The sequence below is a fragment of the Tamandua tetradactyla genome, chromosome 7 (genome assembly GCF_023851605.1).
Source record: "Tamandua tetradactyla isolate mTamTet1 chromosome 7, mTamTet1.pri, whole genome shotgun sequence".
Classification (NCBI taxonomy): Eukaryota; Metazoa; Chordata; class Mammalia; order Pilosa; family Myrmecophagidae; genus Tamandua; species Tamandua tetradactyla.
This window is the reverse complement of record NC_135333.1, coordinates 34,908,818-34,935,271: the sequence shown is the minus strand read 5'-3', so window position 1 is coordinate 34,935,271 and position 26,454 is coordinate 34,908,818. Positions and strand designations below refer to the sequence as shown.

The window sequence follows — 26,454 nt, the reverse complement described above, 5'->3', positions numbered from 1 at the left end:
ATAAGACTATAAGTAGGCTTCACAGTAGAAACCATAGAGGCAAGAAGACAGTGGTATGATATATTCAAGATTCTAAAAGAGAAAAACAGCCAACCAAGAATTCTATATCCAGTAAAATTGTCCTTCAAAAATGAAGGACAGAATGGGATACTCACATGAAAAAACAATGAGGGAGTCAAGATGGCGGCTTAGCAATGTGCGCATATTAGTTCATCCTCCAGAACAACTACTAAATAACCAGAAACAGTACAGAACAGCGCCTGGAGCCAAGTCAGTGACTGGACACACAGCGTACCCGAGTCTGGACCAGCTGGACCAGCTGCAAGCCTCCCCAAAACCGTGAGTACCCCAAGCAGCGGCAGCCGGCGCCCCTCTCCCACAGGCGGCTTCCCAGAGGGAAAGGAAAGAAACTCTAAACCTGATCAAGCGGAGTTCGCTCATTGGGCTCACAGAAAAAGAGGAAAGGGGGAGGAAACAGAGGTTTTAGTGGCTGTGTTTCTATGGAGACTTGGCAGCCTCTGGATTCAGGGGCGGGACTTCTCAGGCTGCAACTGCCCCAGGCATAGGCAGAAACAGGCTGCTTTCAGGGCTGTCTCCCACCTGCGCCTTCCCCAGGGGAGGGGTGAAGCCCAACTCAGGTGGAATCCCTCTCTCAAGGAATTCAGACCCCAGTGCTTGGCAATTTGAAGCCATTAAAACCAGCCTACAACGTCTCCTCCATCTCCACCACGCCCCCACCAGGGAGAGACTTCCAAAGTTAAAAGTGCCACAACATCTTTTGCTGGTGCGACCTGCAGGCAGACACGCCACATACTGGGCAGGATAAGAAAAACAGCCCAGAGACTTCACAGGAAAGTCTTTTAACCTGCTGGGTCTCACCCTCAGGGAAAACTGATGCAGGAGACCCCTTCCCCCTGACAGGAGGCCAGTTTAGTCCGAGAAAACCCAGCTGGAGTCTATAATACCTACAAAGACCCTCCTAAGGGTGGGGAGGGAAAAGACACCATACAAGCAGGGCAAAAAACAAGAAAACAAGAACTGAAAAATTATCCTCTGTTAAACAAAACCTAAGCTAGAAATCCGGAAAAAGCTGAACTGAAGGTCAAAAAACAGAGAGACAACAAATTCATCTAGCAAGAAAACCCTAGGTAAGAGAAGTGAAAGCAATCTCCAGAATAAACTAATTAAGGTAGTTAAATGTCTAGATGCCAGCAAAAAATAATAAATCATACCAGGAAAATTGAAGATACGGCCCAGTCAAAGGAACAAACCAATAGTTCAAATGAGATACAAGAGCTGAAACAACTAATTGAGAATGTATGAATAGACATGGAAAACCTCATCAAAAACCAAATCAATGAATTGAGGGAAGATATGAAGAAGGCAAGGAATGAACAAAAAGAAGAAATGGGAAGTCTGAAAAAACAAATCACAGAACTTATGGGGATGAAAGGCACAGTAGAAGACATGAAAAAAAACAATGGAAACCTAAATGGTAGATTTCAAGAGACAGAAGTTAGGATTAGTGAACTGGAGGACAGAACATCTGAAATCTGACAAGATACAGAAACTATAGGGAAAAAAAGGAAAAATATGAGCAGGGACTCAGGGAACTGAATGATAATATGAAGTGCACAAATATACATGTTGTGGGTGTCCCGGAAGGAGAAGAGAAGGGAAAAGGAGGAGAAAAACTAATGGAAGAAATTATCACTGAAAATTTCCCAACTCTTATGAAAGACCTAAAATTACAGATCCAAGAAGAGCAACACATCCCAAAGAGAATAGATCCAAATAGACGTTCTCCAAGACACTTACTAGTCAGAATGTCAGAGGTCAAAGAGAAAGAGAGGATCTTGAAAGCAGCAAGAGAAAAGCAATAGAACACATACAAGGGAAACCCAATAAGACTATGTATAGATTTCTCAGCAGAAACCATGGCAGTGAGAAGACAGTGGGATGATATATTTAAATTACTAAAAGAGAAAAACTGCCAACCAAGAATTCTATATCCAGCAAAATTGTCCTTCAAATTTGAGGGAGAAATTAAAACATTTTTAGACAAAAAAATCACTGAGAAAATTTGTGCCCAAGAGACCAGCTCTGCAAGAAATACTAAAGGGAGCACTAGAGACAGATACAAAAAGACAGAAGAGAGAGATGTGGAGAAGAGTGTAGAAAGAAGGAAAATTAGATATGACATATAAAATACACAAGGCAAAATGGTAGCGGAAAGTACTACCCAAACAGCAATAACACTAAATGTTAATGGATTGAACTCCCCAGTCAAAAGACATAGACTGGTAGAATGGATTAAAAAGCAGGATCCTTCTATATGCTGTCTACAGGAAACACATCTTAGACCCAAAGATAAACATAGGTTGAAAGTGAAAGGTTGGGAAAAGATATTCCATGCAAATAACAACCAGAAAAGAGCAGGAGTAGCTATACTAATATCCAACAAATTAGACTTCAAATGTAAAACAGTTAAAAGAGACAAAGAAGGATACTATGTACTAATAAAAGGAACAATTCAACATGAAGACATAACAATCATAAATATTTATGCACCAAACCAGAATGCCCCAAAATACATGAGGCAAACACTGCAAACAATGAAAAGGGAAACAGACACATCTACCATAACAGTTGGAGATTTCAATTCCCCGCTCTCATCGATGGACAGAACATTTAGACAGAGGATCAATAAAGAAACAGAGAATTTGAATATTACAATAAATGAGCTAGATTTAACAGACATTTATAGGACATTACACCCCACAACAGCAGTATACACATTTTTCTCAAGTGCCCATGGATCATTCTCAAAGACAGACCATATGCTGGGTCACAAAGCAAGTGTCAACAAATTTTAAAAGATTGAAATCATACAAAACACTTTCTCAAATCATAAGGAATTAAGTCAGAAATCAATCATAGGTAGAGCGCCAGAAAATTCACAAATACGTGGAGGCTCAACAACACACTCTTAAACAACCAGTGGGTCAAGGAAGAAATTACAAGAGAAATCAGCAAATATCTCGAGGCAAATGAAAATGAAAACACAACATATCAAAACTTATGGGATGCAGCAAAGGCAGTGCTAGGAGGGAAATTTATTGCCCTAAATGCCTATATCAAAAAAGAAGAAAGGGCAAAAAAACAGGAATTAACTGTCCACTTGGAAGAACGGGAGAAAGAACAGCAAACTAACCCCAAACCAAGCAAAAGGAAAGAAATAACAAAGATTAGAGCAGAAATAAATGAAATTGAGAACATGAAAACAATTGAGAAAATCAATAAAACCAGAAGTTGGTTCTATGAGAAAATCAATAAGATTGAAGGGCCCTTAGCAAGATTGACAAAAAGAAGAAGAGAGAGGGCGCAAATAAATAAGATCAGAAATGGAAGAGGAGACATAACCACTGACCCCACAGAAATAAAGGAGGTAATAAAAGGATACTATGAACAACTTTATGCCAATAAACACAACAATGTAGATGAAATGGACAAATTCCTAGAAAGGCATGAACAACCAACTTTGACTCAAGAAGAAATAGATGACCTCAACAAACCAATCACAAGCAAAGAAATTGAATCAGTCATTAAAAAGCTGCCCAAAAAGAAAAGTCCAGGACCAGACGGCTTCACATGTGAATTCTATCAAACATTCCAGAAGGAATTAGTACCAACCCTGCTCAAATTCTTAAAAAAAAATTGAAGTGGAGGGAAAGCTACCTAATTCATTCTATGAAGCCAACATCACCCTCATACCAAAACCAGGCAAAGATATTACAAAAAAAGAAAACTACAGACCAATCTCTCTAATGAATATAGATGCAAAAATCCTCAAAAAAATTCTAGCAAATCGAATCCAGCAACACATTAAAAGAATTATACATCATGACCAAGTAGGATTCATCCCAGGTATGCAAGGATGGTTCAACATAAGAAAATCAATTAATGTAATACGCCATATCAACAAATCAAAGCAGAAAAATCACATGATCATCTCAATTGATGCAGAGAAGGCATTTGACAAAATTCAACATCCTTTCCTGTAGAAAACATTTCAAAGGATAGGAATACAAGGGAACTTCCTTAAAATGATAGAGGGAATATATGAAAATTCCACAGCTAATATCGTCCTCAATGGGGAAAAACTGAAAACTTTCCCTCTAAGATCAGGAACAAGACAAGGATGTCCATTATCACCACTATTATTCAACATTGTGTTGGAAGTTCTAGCCAGAGCAATTAGACAAGAAAAAGAAATACAAAGCATCAAAATTGGAAAGGAAGAAGTAAAACTATCACTGTTTGCAGATGATATGATACTATATGTCGAAAACCCTGAAGAATCCACAGCAAAACTACTAGAATTAATAAACGAGTACAGCAAAGTGTCAGGTTACAAGATCAACATTCAAAAATCTGTAGTGTTTCTATACACTAGTAATGAACAATCTGAGGAGGAAATCAAGAAATGAATTCCATTTACAATTGCAACTAAAAGAATAAAATACTTAGGAATAAATTTAACTAAAGAGACAAAAGACCTATATAAAGAAAACTACAAAAAATGTTAAAAAGAAATCACAGAAGACCTAAATAGATGGAAGGGCATACTGTGTTCATGGATTGGAAGACTAAATATAGTTAAGATTCAATTCTACCTAAATTGATTTACAGATTCAACACAATACCAGTTAAATCCCAACAACTTACTTTTCAGAAACAGAAAAACCAATAAGCAAATTTATCTGGAAAGACAGGATGCCCCAATTGCTAAAAGTATCTTGAGGAAAAAAAACGAAGCTGGAGGTCTCATGCTGCCTGACTTTAAGGCATATTATGAAGCCACAGTGGTCAAAACAGCATGGTACTGGCATCAAGATAGATATATGGACCAATGGAATAGAATAGAGTGTTCAGATATAGACCCTCTCATCTACGGACATTTGATCTTTGATAAGGCAGTCAAGCCAACTCACCTGGGACAGAACAGTCTCTTCAATAAATGGTGCCTAGAGAACTGGATATCCATATGCAAAAGAATGAAAGAGGACCCATATCTCACACCCTATACAAAAGTTAACTCAAAAAGGATCAAAGATCTAAAATTCAGTTCTAAGACATAAAACAGAGGAAAATGTAGGGAAATATCTTATAAATCTTATAATTGGAGGTGGTTTTATAGACCTTACACCTAGAGCAAGAGCACTGAAGAAAGAAAGAAAGAAATGGGAGCTCCTCAAAATTAAACACTTTTGTGCATCAAAGAACTTCATCAAGAAAGTAAAAAGACAGTGTACACAATGGGAGAAAATATTTGGAAACGACATATCAGATAAAGGTCTATTATCCAGAATATATAAAAAGATTGTTCAACTCAACGACAAAAAGACAGCCAATCCAATTACAAAATGGGAAAAAGACTTGAACAGACACCTCTCAGAAGAGGAAATACAAATGGCCAAAAGGCACATGAAGAGATGTTCAACGTCCCTGGCCATTAGAGAAATGCAAATCAAAACCACAATGAGATATCATCTCACACCCACCAGAATGGCCATTATCAACAAAACAGAAAATGACAAGTGCTGGAGAGGATGTGGAGAAAGAGGGACACTTATTCACTGTTGGTGGGAATGTCAAATGGTGCAACCACTGTGGAAGGCAGTTTGGCGGTTCCTCAAAAAGCTGAATATAGAATTGCCATATGACCCAGCAATACCATTGCTAGGTATCTACCCAGAGGACATAAGGGCAAAGACACAAACGGACATTTGCACACCAATGTTTATAGCAGCATTATTTACAATTGCAAGGAGATGGAAACAGCCAAAATGTCCATCAACAGACAAGTGGCTAAACAAACTGTGGTAATATACATACGATGGAATATTATGCAGCTTTAAGACAGAATAAACTTATGACTTATGTAACAACATGGATGGACCTTGAGAACATTATGCTGAGTGCGACTAGCCAAAAACTAAAGGACAAATACTGTATGGTCTCATTGATATGAACTGACATTACTGAATAAACTTGGAATATTTTGTTCGTAACAGAGACCATCAGGAGATAGAAATAGGGTAAGATATTAGGTAATTGGAGCTGAAGGGATACAGACTGTGCAACAAGACTGGATACAAAAACTCAGAAATGGACAGCACAATACTACTTAACTGTAATGTAATAATGTTAAGACACTGAATGAAGCTGCATGTGAGAATGATAGAGGAAGGAGGGCTGGGGACATAAATGAAATCAGAAAGAAAGACAGATGTTAAAGATTGAGATGGTATAATCTAGGAATGCATAGAGTGTATAATAATAGTGAAATGTACAAGGTACAATTTTAAAAGTGTTTTTGCATGAGGAAGAACAAAGGAATGTCATTATTTCAGGGTACTGAAAATAGATGGTAATTAATATTTTAAAATGTCACCTTATGTGTGAGACTAAAGCAAAAAATGTTTGTTACAAAATTTATATTTTGACTGGTGCATTTCCTAATATAACTTACGTAGATAGTTTGACTGAACGCCATAAGTACTTGGAATCTCAGGTAGGACATGAGATTTTGCTGGTTTGTCCAGAGTGATGCCCTGATGAATCCCAGAGTGATTCGATCAGTGAGTGGGAAAGTATCTGCAAAGCGCCCCTTGGGGAGCGGTGAGAACGGGGAGAAATTCAACTTCCCCAAGTTGAAATCTTGATAGTCTCACAAGCAGTGTGGACAATCAAAGCTATAGGCAGAGTCCCCAGTCTTGGGGGTTGTTCATATGAAACGTAGCCCTGCAAAGGATAGGTCAAGTCTACTTAAAATTTAGGCCTAAGAGTCACCCCCAAGAGAGCCTCTTTTGTTGCTCAGATATGGCCCCTCTCTCCAGCCAACACAACGAGCAGCCTCACCACCCTACCCCTCTCTACGTGGGACATGATTCCCAGGGGTGTGGACCTTCCTGGCAACATGGGACAGAGATCTTGGAATGAATGGAGACTCAGCATCAAGGGATTGAGAAAAACCCTAGAATGAGCTGAGACTTAGCATCAAGGGATTGAGAAAACCTTCTCGACCAAAAGGGGGAAGAGGGAAATGAGACAAAGTGTCAATGGCTGAGAGATTCCAAACAGAGTCGAGAGGTTATCCTGGAGGTTACTCTTATGCATCAAGTAGATATCATCTTGTTATTCAAGATGTTATGGAGAGGCTGGAGGGAACTGCCTGAAAATGTAGAGCTGTGTTCCAGTAGCCATGTTTCTTGAGGATGATTGAATAATGATACAGCTGTCACAATGTGACTGTGTGATTGTGAAAACCTTGTGTCTGATGCTCCTTTTATCTACCTTGTCAACAAAGGAGTAGAACATATGGAATAAAAATAAATAATAGGGGGAACAAATGCTAAAATAAATTTGGTTTAAATGCTAGTGATCAGTGACAGCAAGGGGTAAGGGGTTTGGTAGGTATAGTCTTTTTTTTTTTTTGCTTTCCTGTGTTCGTTTTATTTCTTTTTCTATTGTCTTTTTATTTCTTTTTCTGAATTAATGCAAATGTTCTAAAAAATGATGAATATGCAACTAAGTGATGATATTATAAATTACTGATTATGTTGTTGTTTTATTTTGTTTCTTTTTTTAATCAATAAATAAATTTTAAAAAAAGAATTGAGAACAAACCTGTAAAAAAAAAAAATGATGGAGAGGGTGAACAACAACGGCTCAGTGGCAGAGTTCTCACCTGCCATGCTAGAGACCTGGGTTCATTTCCCGGTGCCTGCCCATGTTAATAAAAAAAAGAGGGGAAAATTAAAACATTTTCAGATGAAAAAATCACTGAGACAATTTGTGACCAAGAGACCGGCTGTGCAAGAAATACTTAAGGGATCACTAGACACAGATAGGAAAGACAGCAGAGACGAGTGTGGAGAAGAGTGTAGAAATGAAGATTATGAGTAAAGGTAAAAAGAGAGAAAAAGTAGATATGACATATAAAACCCAAAAGGCAAAATGGTAGAAGAAAGTACTGCTCTTACAGCAATAATGCTAAATGTTAATGGATTAAACTCCCCAGTCAAAAGACATAGACTGGCAGAATGGATTAAAAAACAGGACCCATCTATATGCTGTCTACAGGAGACTCATTTTAGACCCAAGAACAAACATAGGTTGAAAGTGAAAGTCTGGGAAAAGATATTTCATGCAAACAACAGTCAGAGCAGGAGTAGCTATACTAATATCCAACAAATTAGACTTCAAATGTAAAACAATTAAGAGAGACAAAGAAGGACACTATGTATTAATAAAAGGAACAATTCAACAAGAAGACATAACAATCATAAATATTTATGCACCGAGCCAGAGTGCCCCAAAATACACGAGGCAAACACTGAAAAGAGAAATAGACACATCTACCATAATAGTTGGAGACTTCAATTCTCTGCTCTCATCAATGGACAGAACGCCTAGACAGAGGATCAATAAAGAAACAGAGAATTTGAATAATACAATAAACAAACGAGACTTACCAGGTAGTTATAGAACATTACACTCCACAACAGCAGGATATGCCTTTTTCTCTAGTGCTCATGGATCATCCTCAAGGATAGACCATATGCTAGGTCACAAAGCAAGTCTCAATAAATTTAAAAGATTGAAATCATACAAAACGCTTCCTCAGATCATAAAGGAATGAAGTTGGAAGTCAGTAACGAGCAGAGGGCCAGAAAATTCACAAATATATGGAAGCTCAACAACACACTCTTAAACAACCAGTGGGTCAAGGAAGAAATTACAAGAGAAATCAGTAAATATCTCGAGGCACATGAAAATGAAAACACAACGTATCAAAATTTATGGGATGCAGCAAAGGCAGTAAGAGGGAAGTTTACTGCCGTAAATGCCTATATCAAAAAAGAAGAAAGGGAAAAATTGAGGAATTAACTGTTCAGTTGGATGAACTAGAGAAAGTTCTTGCCCCAAAGCAAGCAAAAAGAAGAAGTAATGAAGATTAGAGCAGAAATAAATGAAATTGAGAACATGAAAACAATCGAGAAAATCGAGAAAACCAGAAGCTGTTCTTTGAGAAAATCAATCAAATTGATGGACCCTTAGCAAGGTTGAGAGAGGATGCAAATAAATAAAATCAGAAATCAAGAGGAGATATAACCACTGACACCGCAGAAATAAAGAAGGTAATGAGAGGATACTATGAACAACTTTATGCTAATAAACGAGACAATATAGACGAAATGGACAACTTCTTAGAAAGGCATGAGCAACCAACACTGACTCGAGAAGAAACAGATGACCTCAACAAACCAATCAACAAACAAGTAAAGAAATTGAATTAGTCATTAAGAAGCTCCCAAAAAAGAAAAGTCCAGGACTAGATAGCTTCACATGTGAATTCTACCAAACATTCAAGAAAGAATTAGTACCAATCCTGCTCGAACTCTTCAAAAAAACAAAGAGGAGGGAAGGCTACCTAATTCATTCTATGAAGGCATCATCACCCTCATACCAAAGCCAGACAAAGATACTACAAGAAAAGAAAACTACAGGCCAATCTCTCTAATGAATACAGATGCAAAAATCCTCAGCAATATTCTTGTAAATTGAATCCAGCAGTACATTAAAAGAATTATACACCATGACCAAGTAGGATTCATCCCAGATATGCAAGGATGGCTCAATATAAGATAGGCAATTAATGTAATACATCATATCAACAAATCAAAGCAGAAAAACCACATGCTCATCTCGATTGATGCAGAAAAGGCATTTGACAAAATTCAACATCCTTTCTTGTTGAAAACACTTCAAAGGATGGAAATAGAAGGGAACTTCCTCAACATGATAAAGGGAATATATGAAAAACCCACAGCTAACATCATCCTCAATGGGCGAAGACTGAAAACTTTCCACCTAAGATCAGGAACAAGACGAGGATGTCCACTGTCACCATTGTTACTTAATCTTGTATTGGAAGATCTAGCCAGAGAAATTAGACAAGAAAAAGAAATACAAGACATCAAAATTGGAAAGCAGGAAGTAAAACTCTCACTGTTTGCAGATGATATGATACTATCTGTCAAAACCCCCCAAAAATTCACAGCAAAGCTACTAGAGCTAATAAATGAGTACAGCAAAGTGGCAGGTTACAAGACCAACACTCAAAAATCTGTAGTGTTTCTATACACTACTCATGAACAATCTGAGGGGAAAATCAAGAAAAATATTACATTTACAATTGCAACCAAAAGAATAAAATATTTTGGAACAAATTTAACTAAGGATACAAAAGACCTACATAAAGAAAACTATAAGAAATTGCTAAAATAAATCACAGAAGACCTAAATAAATGGAAAGACATACCGTGTTCATGGATTGAAAGACTAAATACAGTTAAGATGTCAGTTCTCCCTAAATTGATTTATAGATTCAATGTAATACCAATTAAAATCCCAAAAACTTACTTTGCAGAAATAGAAAAACCAATAACCAAATTCACCTGGAAGGGCAGGGTGCCCCAAATAGCCAAAAATATGCTGATTAAGAAAACTGAAGTCGGAGGTCTCACACTACGTGACTGTAAGGAGTATTACGAAGCTACAGTGGTCAACACCCCGCATGGTACTGGCATAAAGATAGATATACTGACCAATGGAATTGTGGTAGGTAGATTCAGTTGTCAACTTGGCCAGGTGAGTGTACCTAGTTTTATTGCTGCGGACACAAGCCAATGGTATGTGAACCTCATCTGTTGCTAATTACATCTGCAATCGGCTAGGAGGCGTGTCTCCTGCAATGAGTGATGTTTGACTTAATTGGCTGGTGCTTTAATGAGAGAGCACAACTTAGCACAGCCTAAGCAGCTCGGCATTCCTCATCTCAGCACTCGCAAGCTCAGCCCAGGCCTTTGGAGATGCAGAAAGAGGTCACCCCAGGGAAAGTTGTTGGAACCCAGGGGCCTGGAGAGAAGACCAGCAGAGACCATCCTGTGCCTTCCACACAAGGAAGAACCTCAGTGGAAAGTTAGCTGCCTTTCCTCTGAAGAACTAACAAAATAAATCCCCTTTTATTAAAAGCCAAACCGTCTCTGGTGTGTTGCATTCCAGCAGCTAGCAAACTAGAACAGGAATCAAACAGAATGTTCAGACATAGACCCTCTCATTTATGAACAATTAATCTTTGATAAGGCAGTCAAGCCAACTCACCTGGGACAGAACAGTCTCTTCAATAAATGGTGCTTGGAGAACTGGATATTCATATGCAAAAGAATGGAAGAGGATCCATATCTCACACCCTATATGCATCAAAGACCTAAATATTAGAGCTAAAACCATAAAACTTTTAGAAGAAAATGTAGGGAAATATCTTATAAAACTTGTAATAGGAGCTGGTTTCCTAGATCTTACTCCAATGCATGAGCATTGAAAAAACAAATAGATAAATGGGAACTCCTCAAAATTAAACACTTTTATGCATCAAAGAACTTTGTCAAGAAAGTAAAAAGAAAGCCTACACAATGGGAGATATTTGGAAACCACATATCAAATAAGGGGTTATTATTCAGAATATATAAACAGATTGTTCAAATCAACAACAAAAAGACCAACAACCCAAGTAGAAAATGGGCAATTTTGAAAATATGGGCAAAAGACACGAATAGACACTTCTCAGAAGAGGAAATACAAATGGCTAAAAGGCACAAGAAAGGATGCTCAACTTCCCTGGCTATTATGGAAATTCAAGTAAATGAGATATCATCTCACACCCACCAGAATGGCCATTATCAATAAACAGAAAATGACAAGCACTGGAGAGGATGTGGATAAAGAAGCCACTGTTGGTGGGCATGTAAAATGGTACAACCGCTGTGGAAGGCAGTTTGGTAGTTCCTCAGGAAGCTAAGTATAGAACTGGCATATGATCTGGCAACACCATTGCTAGGTATCAATTCAGAGGTCATGAGAGCAAGGACACAAATGGACATTTGCACACCAATTTTTATAGCAGCAATATTCACAATTGCCAAGAGATAGAAACAGCCCAAATGTCCATCAACAGATGAGAGGCTAAACAAGCTATGGTATATACACATGCTGGAATATTATGCAACTCTGAGACAGAATAAAGTCATGAAGCACACAACAACCTGAATGGACCATGAGAACATTATGATGAGTGAAATTAGCCAGAAACAAAAGGACAAATACTATATGGTCTCACTGATATGAACTAACATTAATGAATGAACTTGAGAATTTCAGTTAAGAACAGAGGTCATCAGGAGATAGAAATACGGTAGATATTGGGTAATTGGAGCTGAAGGGATACAGATTGTGCAACAGGACTGATTTTAAAAATTCAGAAATGGATAGCTAATACTACCTGATTGTAGCACAATAATGTGGTTAAATTTACCAAATCCTTTGAATTGATGTCCCCAAAATGTAGCTCTGATGCCAAGAACAGGTAGGGCCTATGGGTTTCAGGTTTGCCTTTTGATACTCTTGGTCTTGGTGTTAGCAGCACTGCATAATTCTTTGAGAATAGGAGTTGCATCTTTTTCTACATGGCAAGTGCAGCCAACTATCATTGCTTTTCTGAAAGCCAGAGCTTAAATAAAAACTGTAATTTAACAATGCATACATATATATGTAGTTTTCATTCAGTTTTTAAGACCAATCTTAGTACTTTTATATGATTAAAATGTTGCATTTAGCTTTTAGTCCCTTTTGTCCCTGATCTTTGAAATATTTTCTAATTAAATCTTAAAATATTCTGCTGGGAAAAAAGAAACGATGTTGACAAATGTTCATTTCCCTTAACTCTGAAATTCCACTCCCAGAAACTTATTCTATAGAAGTTCTCCTAGAGGCAAAGTTATATACACAAGGAAAGTTTGAGCGACTGATGGAATATAAGAAAAGATAATCAGTTTGGACATGGTAATAAGATCATGCTCCTTTGATGGGGCACAAGAATTATGTTAGACTTTAGAGAATGAAGCATATAATTTCAACTTATCATTATACTGTAAATGCTAATACTTGTTATTGTAATGCAAATGCTATTTTTGTTTCAACTTTCAGAACCAATTTATAGTTAAATCACAAAGACTTAAATAGGTTTAAGGAAGAGACTATAAATATTAACAACCTTTATCATATAAAATTAAAGGTACATTCAACTAAACTTGAGAAGTAGAAAATAGGAAGGAGAGGGAAAGGAAGAGTTCAGGTCCTAATATCCGCAAATGGATATTATCAAGTGGCAAGTCAAAAGATACTGTTTCAAATTGATGAAATAAGAAATATAAGTTTAAGCATATTATTTAAAAGTCCTAAGCTATTAAATAAAATAATTTGCCAAGAAGATGAACAGAAGACAGGATAATGTGAGATATATCTTGATCTTTCATACTAGTGAGTTGATAAAGTCTTAAATTGACAAGTTAAAAAACATGATTATAAGTATATTGTTTAGATTTAGGGAGCTAATCAACAAAACTAAAACTAAAAGAGCTCGTTTAGTTTCCTTTAGGAAATGGGGATGGGGTAGGGGACTGTCCCTTTTCATTATAAACCCTTCAGTACTATTTCATTTTTTATTTGAATATATTGTTAGAAATTTAAATGTAGGTTTTCTCCTTTTATTTGTTAAATGTCAAACATCTTGCTAAGGGATAATCTCTCATCTTGGCCTTATAATCTCTGAGACTCACCATTTTAACAACCTTCATTCATATACTGACTACCCAATAGAAGTAAGGATACAGCAGTGAAGAGAAAAAAAAAAAAGGTCCCTGATCACTTAGAGCTCATATTCTAGTGCAAGGAGAATGAAAACAAATGAATAAAGAAGAACCATCAAATGTGTGATAGGTGCTGTAGCAAACTGATAAGCTCCATAAGATTTGTCTATCAGAGAAAGTCTCTCTGAACTAAGACCTGAATGATGAGAAGCCAGTCATGCAAAGATTTAAGGGAAGACTATTTTAGGCAGGGGAATCAATTAGTAGAAAAGCCCAATAGCAGGGTAAGTTTGGTGTGTTCAGGAAGCAGAAAGAAGAGTAAGCGAGAGAAGACTGATTATTAACTGTGGAACCAGGACTCACATCTTCTTTAGATGCTAAATTGAGTATTTTCCACTGTATGGTGGCAGCACAGGCAGACTGAGTTTGAAATTTCTAGAATGAGGTACCAGGTAGTTGGGAATGTGATCTGGAGCTCTGGAGGAAACTGTAGCAGGCTGATGGGTGGCCTCCAAAGATATGAGGTCCTAATTCCTAAATCCTTTACCATATATGGCAAAATTTTTGCAGATATGATTAAATTAAGGATTCTAAGATAAGGAGATCATCCAGGTAGGCCCTAAATGCCATTATAAGTGTCTCTATAAAAGAAAAACAGAGGGGGACTAGATACACAGAGTAGAAGGCCATGTGAAGATGGAGGAAGCAATTGTGGTGATGTGGTTGCAGGCCAAAGAATGTCAGCAGCCATCAGAAGCTGTAAGAAGCAAGAATGGATTATCCCCCAGAGCCTTCAGAAGGAGTGGCCCAGCTAACACCTTGACTTCAACCCAGTGATACTGATTTTAGACTTCTGGTGCCCAGAATTGTGAAAGAACATTTTTTTGTTGTTTTAAGCCACCAAGTTTGTAGTAATTTGTTACAGAGGCAGTAGGAAACTACTACAGTCACTTAAGGCCAAAACTATAGATTTGGGCATCATCAACACACAGCTGGTAGTTGAATCTCTCTGAATTTATGAGAGAATTCAAGATGAAAATGTGTTAAGAGAACCAGGGCTAGACACAGCATATGAACTCATTGCCTTCCCACCTCTTCACGGGAGGTATAAACCTCCCTGGCAACGTGGGACAGAAAGCCTGGGATGAGAGGGAATTCAGCATCAAGGGATTAAGAAAACCTTCTTGACCAAAAGGGGAAAGAGAGAAATGAGGCAAAATAGTGTCAGTGGCTGAGAGATTTCAAACAGAATTGAGAGATTATCCTGGATATTCTTAGACATTATATAGATATATATAGATAATGTATTCTTATACATTATATAGATATCCCTTTTTAGTTTATGGTGTATTAGAGTGGCTAGAGGGAAGTACCTGAACAACCAACTTGACTCAAGAAGAAATAGATGACCTCAACAAACCAATCACAAGTAAAGAAATTGAATCAGTCATTCAAAAGCTTCCCAAAAAGAAAAGTCCAGGACCAGACGGCTTCACATGTGAATTCTACCAAACATTCCAGAAAGAATTAGTACCAACTCTCCTCAAACTCTTCAAAAAAATTGAAGTGGAGGGAAAACTACCTAATTCATTCTATGAAGCCAACATCACCCTCATACCAAAACCAGGCAAAGATATTACAAAAAAAGAAAACTACAGACCAATCTCTCTAATGAATATAGATGCAAAAATCCTCAACAAAATTCTAGCAAATCGAATCCAGCAACACATTAAAAGAATTATACATCATGACCAAGTAGGATTCATCCCAGGTATGCAAGGATGGTTCAACATAAGAAAATCAATTAATGTAATACACCATATCAACAAATCAAAGCAGAAAAATCACATGATCATCTCAATTGATGCAGAGAAGGCATTTGACAAGATTCAACATCCTTTCCTGTTGAAAACACTTCAAAGAATAGGAATACAAGGGAACTTCCTTAAAATGAGAGAGGGAATATATGAAAAACCCACAGCTAATATCATCCTCAATGGGGAAAAATTGAAAACTTTCCCCCTAAGATCAGGAACAAGACAAGGATGTCCATTATCACCACTATTATTCAACATTGTGTTGGAGGTTCTAGCCAGAGCAATTAGACAAGAAAAAGAAATACAAGGCATCAAAATTGGAAAGGAAGAAGTAAAACTACCACTGTTTGTAGACGATATGATACTATACATCGAAAACCCAGAAAAATCCACAACAAAACTACTAGAGCTAATAAATGAGTACAGCAAAGTAGCAGGTTACAAGATCAACATTCAAAAATATGAAGTGTTTCTATACACTAGTAATGAACAAGCTAAGGGGGAAATCAAGAAACGAATTCTATTTACAATTGCAACTAAAAGAATAAAATACTTAGGAATAAATTTAACTAAAGAGACAAAAGACCTATACAAAGAAAACTACAAAAAACTGTTAAAAGAAATCACAGAAGACCTAAATAGATGGAAGGGCATACCGTGTTCATGGATTGGAAGACTAAATATAGTTAAGATGTCAATTCTACCTAAATTGATTTACAGATTCAATGCAATACCAATCAAAATCCCAACAACTTACTTTTCAGAAATAGAAAAACCAATAAGCAAATTTATCTGGAAGGGCAGGGTGCCCCGAATTGCTAAAAGTATCTTGAGGAAAAAAAACGAAGCTGGAGGTCTCAAGCTGCCGGACTTTAAGGCATATTATGAAGCCACAGTGGTCAAAACAGCATGGTACTGGCATAAAGATAGATATATCGACCAATGGAATCGAATAGAGTGCTCAGATATAAACCCTCTCATCTATGGACATTTGATCTTTGAGGGAAGTACCTGAAACAGTAGAGCTATGTTTCAGTAATCATGTTTCTTGAAGATGATTGTATAATGATATAGCTTTTGCAGTGACTGTGTGATTGTGTCTGATGCTCCTTCATCTACGGTATGGACAGATGAGTAAAAACTATGGATAAAAAAAGCAAATAATTGGGGAACAAAGGGTAAAATAAATTGAGTAGACTGCATACTAGTGGTCAATGATAGGGAGGGGTAAGGGTTACGGCATGTATGAGTTTTTTCTTTTTCCTTTTTATTTCTTTTGCTGGAAAAACGCAAATGTTGAAAAAAAAGATCATGGTGATATATACACAACTATGTGATGATATTGAGAGCCATTGATTGTACACCACATATAGAATGTTTGTATGTCAAGAATGTTTGTTTGTTGTTTACAATAAAAATATTAATAAAAAAAAGAGAGCGAGAGAGAGAATAGGTGCTAAAGAGCTGCCAGCTTCTGGTTAAAGATGATGGATTCAACACGTGCATTTACTCTGCTGCTTCTTTCCAAAATGAAATTAAACAGATTGAAAAAAAAGGACAAAGAAAACACAATAGATGAGAACCAAACATTTTGGAAGAACTGACTTAGCAGATCTATGAAAGCTAAATCCTATGCCAGCAGTGGAAAAAGCCAAGAATTAACCTGATTTGCTCCCTCCAAAATGCACAGGAATTAGTGGTGCCACATACCTTTGGAAGCAGGGGTGACATCTGGACTAAAAATAGAAAGACGTGTTGCAGATTTGTTTAAGAGCAATTGGACCTCCAGTTTTCTTCCCCTTTTATGCATACGCAAGCACCTGACCTTCCCTAAATCCTGGCAGAAGCCAGATATTTATTCTTTAAAGATGGTAAAACAGAGGGTCTCTGGATTGCTGATAGGAAAAACAATACAGAGGGATTAGGTCAAGTTTATATATTGAATGTTGAGAACCCCCACTGGGCTCCCAGAACTTTGACAACCAGGCTTTGGGCCTCCATGCAGGAGACTGCAAAGTCTCATCTGGTAATCTAACAGAGTAAGAGAAAGACCTAAAGATACTGACATCAAGTGTTTCCCAAGAAAATGGCCCAGCGAATAGCTCCTTAATGAAATTCATAGTTGCCAAGCCCCACTCATACAAAAAACTTCCTGTCAGCTTTTTAGTGCTCCATCTTCAAGTATAAGACAGCCAAAGATCACCGGACATCTAAAAAATGTTTTGGCAATGAGAGAGATTAAAAAAAAAAAAAAAACTAAAAAGCAATTTAAAGGAGACTGCAAAGGAAACGGAAAACTTCAACAAAATACTCTTCAGAGGGATAAGAAAAAGTTTCTCATCCATGAAATCAATACAGAACAAAATGCTATTAAAAAATAGAAACATTCAGAGAACTGAAGAGAGCTCCTCCAAACAAAAAATAAGAAAGCAGAAATAAGACCCTTAATAGGAGTGTTGGAAATAAAAATCAAGAAAATCTTGACTTGATCAAGAAATTAGAATATAAGGACAAAAAGGTGGAAAAATGTCAGAAAACAAAATTCGATGACCAATCCAGGAGGTCCAATAGTGGGTGTTGGAGAGGCTGAGGTGAAGCAAATCAGGGCCCATCTCAAAGATCTCGCCATCCAGTCCCACCAGTTCAGCCTTATCAAGGTCCCTTCCACAAGAGACCTCCTGCCAATATACACTGCCTTAGAGCCTCTCCCCGCTCCTGGTGGGCAGAGAAGGAACTGAATAGGATTTTCAGAAAGAGACAACAGAGTGAATCGTGTAGAGAAAAGAAATAATTCAAGTAAATTTCCCAGGGCTAAAGAGCAAGTGATTCCTGGAAGCTGCTCTGGCTCAGCTGTCTTGGCCCTGCAAGGGCCTCAGGTTCATGCAGGGGTGGAAAGATCAGCTTGACTGGCTCTCTCACCTCAGAAAGGCAGAAGCAGCCTTCACTGCCTCAGCTGCCACCTCCAGTATGGGGCTGTTCACTGCCTCCTGGAGGGCACAACCAGCATCTCGACACATGGCTGAGTTTGTGAACAGCTTGATCTCCTCTGGTTGCCTGAAAAAAGGTAAATGAGGAACAGGTGAGGGAACTCCTACCACTGACCTGACCAGGAACAAATTCTTCATCGTTTTCCTTCTCCAAGCTGGCCCCTACAGGACTGACTTTCCACCACTTTGCTCACCGAGTCAGGATCTCAGCAAAGAGCAGGAGGCCTTGTTTGTGCAGTTCTGCATTGTTCATCTTCAGGCTCCCCTGCAGGCTCCTCACCACTGCCTCAATCCCTACCTCAGGGATGAAAGGTAGATGCCAGTGATCAGCACGCTGTAGTTCCTTCTCTGCCCACCAGGAGCGGGGAGAGGCTCTAGGCAGTGTATATTGGCTGGAGGTCTCTTGTGGAAGGGACCTTGATAAGGCTGAACTGGTGGGACTGGATGGCAAGATTTTTGAGATGGGCCCTGATTTGCTTCACCTCAGCCTCTCCAACACCCAGCACAAGCTGAAGCACAAGCCCTGGCACTCAAGGTATTCATTCAGTGAATGCCTACTGACAAAATCATGACTTCTCCACTTGGCACACTCCTGTTCCTCCTTGAAGAACCAGTCTTCCAGGGAGCTTTCCATGATCCACTCAGGTTATGGGCCTTCCCTGAGCTCTCACAGGCCCTGTTCTTCCCTCTAACAGAGCTCTAATAATCTTGCACTGAAATTGCTTGCTTACAGCTTTCTCTTCCCTCCCTGAGTGCAAGCTCCATGAATGCAGGGACTACATTATATGTATCTTTAAATCTCTAGGTCCAAGCATGGTGCCTGGCATAGAACAGGAGCAGAGAATATATAATAAATCACTGAATGTGTTTAATCAAAAGGCTATGATAAAAACCCGGACATGATATAAAAAGTCCTAGAATAATGAAGGTATCACCAGGAAAGAGGAGGAAGGGACATTTTCAAGAAACTTTGAAGGTTAAATAAACAAAACTTAGAGACTAACTGGATAGATATCTAGGACACAGAAAAGGCTGAGTAACACTAAAAGCTGTTCTTAAAGTGCAACAGGAATTCATTATGAGCTAACAGGAGTGCCCTTCTGTAGCTGCAGAGTCGAAACAGATCTACTACTGTTAGTGGAGAGCAGAACCTAATTAGTGAAGAGCAGAACCATTTAAACGTCAAAACATGGAATCTGGTAATCAGTTTGGGCTGATGGAAATCACCAGACCCAACACCCCTTCTCCAATGTAGAAGGTTGGTCCCCATTACTGCTACCCAACTTTGGACTGCTGTCCACCCACCCCAGAGCTAACACAGGACTCCCACTACCAACCGTACACCGTGTGGCATTTGGAAAAGAAGAGTGGCTCTTCTGCCAAGAGTATCAAGCAGTTGTAGATGGACCAGATAAGCATTTCACTGGATGAGGAAAGATGCTCAAAGAGGAACTCTGGCAAAGGAGAAGGGGAGAAAACAATAAACAACAATTGTGTGATTACGATCGCTTTAACTAATGCTTGTGCCTAGAACTTATTCAGCATCTCACTCCTGTTATCTGGTCTGTTCACACACCTCTCCACGAGACATGATCATCAGTTCACAGATGAGGAAACTGGCCCAGAGAGAGGGACTGTTAGTGGTAGAAGTGAGTCTGTAACTCAGGTCTCCTAATTCTTAGGGGAAGTGGTATGTTGCAGAGAAAAGGGGATTTAGGTTCCGGAGAGACTTTATTCTACATCTCATTTCTGCCAATGACCACCTTCTCAATTTAAGCCATTTACTTCCCTTCACTGATCCTCAATTTCCTTATCCAAAAAACAGCAAAGAAGAGGACCTAAATGTGACATATTTGCAATGTGCCTTGGGGCATACTTTCTGGCTCATAACAGGCCCTCAAGAAACATTATTGCGGGCGGGCCGCGGTGGCTCAGCGGGCAAAGTGCTTGCCTGCTATGCCGGAGGACCTCGGTTCGATTCCCGGCCCCAGCCCATGTAACAAAAACGGAGAAACAGAATACAATAAAACAAGAAAATGTTTAAAAATGTTTCCCTTTCTTCCTTCCTTCCTTCCTTCTATCCTTCCTTCCTTCTCTCTGTCTTTCCTTTAAAAAAAAAAAAAAAAAAGAAACATTATTGCCCTCTGCTTTCCTGATCCATAGGTCTGTCCACCATACTATCATTTCCCAGATGGGAAAGAAAATGATAAAGATCAGTAATAAATTGCTCAAGGTCATACAAGAAATTTGTGACAAAAAAAGTCAGATTTCGGGTGGTGCAACAGTGGCTCAGTGGCAGAATTCTCGCCTGTCATGCTGTAGATCCGGGTTTGATTCCAAGTGCCTACTCATGTTAAAAAAAAAGAGTCAGATTTCATGAGGCCTGTTTCCAAGAGTCTTTCATGTACAACTGAACTTATCATCACTCCATTCCTCCAGTAAGGATTATTGAAGAACCCCTGACAGAGCTGCTGCAGCTGCTCCTGCTGGGAGCCTCAAGTCTCATATCAGAACTGTAGGGTCCTTGAAGAAGGTTAGAAGGGCCTCCTACCTGGGATGTCAGCATGGATGAAGGCTGGAGCATGTTTCGCAGGAGAATGGACCAGCACAGCAGTTATACAGTGGGCACTGGCCACCTGCAGAGTCTCATCTCTAGAGAGGAGAAGCTGAAGGAACAGGCAGGAAAAAAAGAGTTTCAGTCACATTGAAAAGTCCAGAGAGGACGGGTATAAATGCCTCGGCACAGTAGCCTAATTTTGTTCAGAATTCCTTAAGCACCATACAGCACCAGGCACAAGGATGATGCTCAGAAAAAGAGGTCATGGATTATGAAAAAGAGTGTGAACAGCAGCAAGTCAGAAACAGAACAAAAGGACACAATGTAAAATCCACCAGTGGCATTCAAAGAACACTAAAATCATTACCAAGAAGTGCTCAGGCCTTCACTGACAAAAGTACTTCCAAGCTCTCATCTGTTTTTTTTGTTGTTGTTGTTGTTGTTGTTCTTTTTAAAATATCTAATCTTATTTACTTTTTACTCTTAGAAAATCTTATTTTTTACTGGACTCAGAGGTAGAATCTTTCACAGAGAACAGACTCTGTCTCTTGACAATTCATTTCTGGCATTTATCTTCATTCTCTCAGCCAAAAGTTTAGCATATTGTGTGGCCTTATTTTTCTTAGTATGTTGTTTCTTCATAGTGATATGTTGATGTTTGTGCTGTAGGACACAAAGAGTAGTTAGATGCTGAATCTTGGGTGCTTTGGTCCTGAGTTTTTTACCTTCTTTGTTCAGGAGATTTCTCACAAAATAGAGGTGGACATCATCTTCTTTAGAATCTTTTCCTTAGAAAGATTGAAAAATTAGCAGATTCAGTTAACTCTTTAGGGCCCCAGGCAAGAAGACACAGCATTCTCTCCTTTGTTTATTATAACCAAATTGAGAACACTTAAGACTGGCATCCACAATGCAACCCTGAACAGATTTGCACTTTCTTTCTCCAGATTTTCTTGGTCTACATCAGGAACACTCTTACTCGGTAACAGGTACGACATGTCCCTGGGTCAAGACACCCTGCTTCATGGGAAAACCTTGTTTGTTGTTTTCACCACTGATTTGGACAACAAAATCCCTCCACTCTTCACCTAGAGCATCAGCAGCACTTTCTGTGGCCATGCACTCCTCATCAAAAGTATTAAGTATGTGTTCATTATACACTGAAATGGGCTTCTGGCCACCAGTGGCTGGGAAGATGTTCAGCTTCATCCTACAGCAGCTGATTGCCTCCAAGGTGCCACTAAAAAGAGCCCTCATCTGGTTTTGATGTTTGCTATAATCCTGTACGTAACAATGGACGGTTCTACTAGAATCCCCATTTACACAGATATGAAAGTTCAGAGAGGTTATTTGCTCCCCCAGCCACACAGGATCTTGTCAGTCAAATCCAAATATAAAATTTTAGATCAGATTACTCTTCCACTCAAAATCCTTCAATGAATTCTCATTGCACTCTGAATAAAATCCAGACTCCTACTGGACACCCTGGCTATTAGTCCCAACAACACTTTCAGAAAATCAAGGAAAGGATTAACTGCAACAACATATTTCAGTGTTGTAGAAACTGGCCTTTGGGGGGATGGGGGGGGGAATATCCGGTAGAACATATACCACCAGAAAAAAAAGATGAATGCACCTGATTTTAGAGCTTCAGAGGAAGGGACCAAGTCACACCCATGTCTGGTAGAGATGTAACTGAGGGGTACAAGCTTAAATCCATCTCAGTCATACTGAACCTACAGATGGACACATAAACAGCTTCTCTGCTATTATGTAAGGGAGTTTCTAGATACTAATTTATATCTTTTCCCTTTTTATAAAGGAAATAACATACTGTATTTTTATCTTAAGATGCCATTGACTATAACATAAACAATTATTTTATGTGCCACTTAGAAAGAAAAATTAATTATGATACACTACTGATGGTAAGATAGCTACCAATTAAGAGGTCTTAAACTGTAAAAAAATGAAATGTCTTAAAATCAAATAAATACATTTCTCCATTAAGTAAAATAGTGATTATTTTGCTTATGTTTTAAAATTCATATTCCTTCCTTATCATACTGAAAAAACACTCTAAACCTGATTTTATCATCATAAACAAAATTAATTATGAAAATCTACCTTTAAAAAATCCTAATTACTTACCATGACCTAACAGGGCTTGCATGACCTGCCCCTACTTAATCTCTAGCTTGATCTTGGGCTGTTTTCCCACACTTCTTACCTACTGTCCCATCCAGCTGCCTTCTCTTCTGTTTCTAGAATACATCAAGCTCTTCCCTTTCCTTAATCTTTCCTTCCTGTTGCCTTTGCCCAGAATGCTTTCTTACCCCCTCTTCACATCACTGGATTATTTTCCATCTTCAAATATCAATTTAAAGGTCAGCTCTTCAGAGAGACCCTGCCTGTCCATTCAACCTGTAGATGGCTTCTTCTGCTGAATTCTATTGTCTCCTCTTTATTTCATTCATGGCACTTAACACAACCTGCAACTACTTTGCTCGTTCATTTACTTGTTTATGATTTGCCTCCCTCACTAGACTATAAAGTGTGCAAGAGCAAGAAACTTGTCTGTTTACATATCACAGTTTTCCGAGTGCCTGACATTAGTGTTCAGCAGGTACTTCACTAAATGAATGAATCAACAATGCAACAGCATGAACACAAACTTTGGCAGCTTTTGAATTATGCACCTCAGAAAACCATGTTCTTAATCTTAATCCATGCCTGTGGGTGTGAACCCATTGTAAACAGGCCATTTAGAAGATGTTATTTTTAGTTAAGGTGTGGGCAACTGAATCAAGATATTTTAATCCTATTACCAGAGGCCTTAAGGAGAAGGTCGCAAAGAAAAAGCCACAAGAAAGCAAGGAGCTAGAAGTCAACAGAACTGGAAGAGAAAGAAGATGCCACCATGCACACTGCCATGTGATGGAAAAGCTAAGGAGCCAAGGATTGCTGACAGCCAGCCCCACAACGCCAAGTCTTCAGGGAGAAAGTATTGCCTTGCCTGTACCTTGATTTTGGACTTCTCCTAGGCTCAAATCTGTGAACCAATAAATTCCCATTGTTTCAGCCAACCCATTTCATGGCATGTATGATTACAGCCAGGAAACTAAGACAGTAGCATATTCCCAAGGACCTGAATCTTTGGAGAACAAGTTGATCTTTATTTTAGTATATGTGCCGCCGAAGCAAGCACAACAAGTTGATCTTTAGCAGGAAGGAACAACAATCACAAAATGACCCTGGCAATCACAAAAGTGCCAGAACGAAAGTATAAGAAAACAAGGTGGGATGTCTTTAATTAAAATTTTGATACTTTGATCATTGTGGATTTTTTAAAATTAATTTTTATTTTTAAAAATATTGCATCAAACTATTATTTAGAAGATGGCAGCTTAGCAAGGTGTGGGATTTAGGTCGTCCTCCAGAACAGCTACTAAATAATGAGGAACAGTACAGAACAGCTCCTGGGGCCAAATCAGTGACCAGACACACGCGTACCCCAGTCTGGACCAGCTGGACCATTTGCGAGCACCCCCACCCCCCAGAACCATAAGTTCCCTGAACTGCAGCAGCTTGTGCCCCTCCCCCACATGCTCCTTCCCAGAGGGAAAGGAAAGGGACTTTACCAGCAGCAGGGGCAGAGCACAACTAAGCTTCAAGTGTGGAATTAATTAACAAATTCTGACTACTAAAAATAGGGCCCCAGCTCAGGTGAACCTGGTCAAAGCAGAGATCGCTGATTTTTGCCAAGGCACCAAGGGGGCAGGGCTGACAGAAAAAGGAAAAAAAAGAAACAGGTTTTCATGGCTGTGCTTCTACAGAGGTTTGGCTGCCTTTGGATACAGTGGAAGAGCTTCTCAGGCTGCAACTGCCACAGGCATTGGTAGAAACAAGCTTCTCTGAGAGCTTGTTTAGAGCCCGTGCCCTCCCCAGGGGAGGGGTGAGGCCCAACTCAGGTGGAATACCTCCTTCAAGGAATTCAGACCCCAGGGCTTGGTAATTGGAAGCCATTTAAACCAGCCTACAACCTCTCCTCTGTCTCCACCACACCCCCAACAGGGAGAGTCTGCCAAAGTTAAAGGTACCGCATCATCTTATGCTGATGGGACCTGCAGGCAGAAATGCCACATACTGGGCAGGATAAGAAAAACAAAGTGCCACATACTGGGCAGGATAAGAAAAACAGAGTCCAGAGACTTCACAGGAAAGTCTTTCAACCTGCTGGTTCTCACACTCAGGGAAAACCGACGCAGATGACTCTTTCCTCCTGACAGGAGGCAATTTTGGTCTGGAAAAATCCGGCTGGGGTCTATAATACCTAAGTAGACCCTCCTAAGGGTGGAGGAAAAAGGCACCATACAGGCAGGGCAAGGAACAAGAAAACAAGAACTGAAAAATTCTCCTCTGTTAAACAAAACCTAAACTAGAGGTCCAGAAAATGCTGAACTGAATGTCAAAGAACAGATAGACAACAACTTCATCCAGCAAGAAAACCCCAGGTAAAAGAAGTGAAAACAATCTCCAGAATAAACTAATTAAGGTAATTAAATGCCTAGACACCAGCAAAAAACAATAAACCACACCAGGAAAATTGAAGATATGGCCCAGTCATAGGAACACACCACAATTCAAATGAGATACAGGAGTTGAAACAATTAATTCAGAATGTATGAACAGACATGGAAAACCTCATCAAAAACCAAATCAGTGAACTGAGGGAGGATATAAAGAAGGCAAAGAATGAACAAAAAGAAGAAATTGGAAGTCTGAAAAAACAAATCACAGAACTTACAGGAATGAAAGGCACAGTAGAAAAGATGAAAAAAACAATGGAAACCTATGATCTTAGATTTTGAGAGGCAGAGATAGGATTAGTGAACTGGAGGACAGAACATGTGAAATCCAACAAGCAAAAGAAAATACAAGGAAAAAATGGAAAAATATGAGCAGGGACTCAGGGAACTGAATGACAATATGAAGAGCATGAATATATGTGTTCTGGGTGTCCCAGAAGGAGAAGAGAAGGGAGAAGGAAAAGAAAAACTAATGGAGGAAATTATCACTGAAAATTTTCCAACTCTTATGAAAGACTTACAATTACAGATCCAAGAAGTGCAGCATACCCCAAAGAGAACAGATCCAAATAGATGTACTTACTAATCAGAATGTCAAAGGTCAAACAGAAAGAGAGAATCTTGAAAGCAGCAAGAGAAAAGCAATCCATCACATACAAGGGAAGCCCAATAAGACTATGCATAGATCTCTCAGCAGAAACCATGGAGGCAAGAAGACAGTGAGATGAT

At 38.9% G+C, this 26,454-nt stretch overlaps 1 protein-coding gene across 2 annotated transcripts in view; it reads right to left on the bottom strand.

Moving 5' to 3' along the window:
- Positions 1–26,454, bottom strand: part of MEI1 (meiotic double-stranded break formation protein 1) — a 211,447-nt gene that overhangs the window by 119,471 nt on the left and 65,522 nt on the right. For both annotated transcript variants that reach the window (XM_077169009.1, XM_077169010.1), the window contains exons 8-11: positions 21,131–21,245; positions 19,917–20,033; positions 18,774–18,873; positions 18,512–18,646 (exon numbers count right to left, since the gene is read on the bottom strand). In XM_077169009.1, the coding sequence (XP_077025124.1) occupies positions 18,512–18,646; positions 18,774–18,873; positions 19,917–20,033; positions 21,131–21,245 (467 nt within the window). The remainder of the gene's footprint in view (positions 1–18,511; positions 18,647–18,773; positions 18,874–19,916; positions 20,034–21,130; positions 21,246–26,454) is intronic.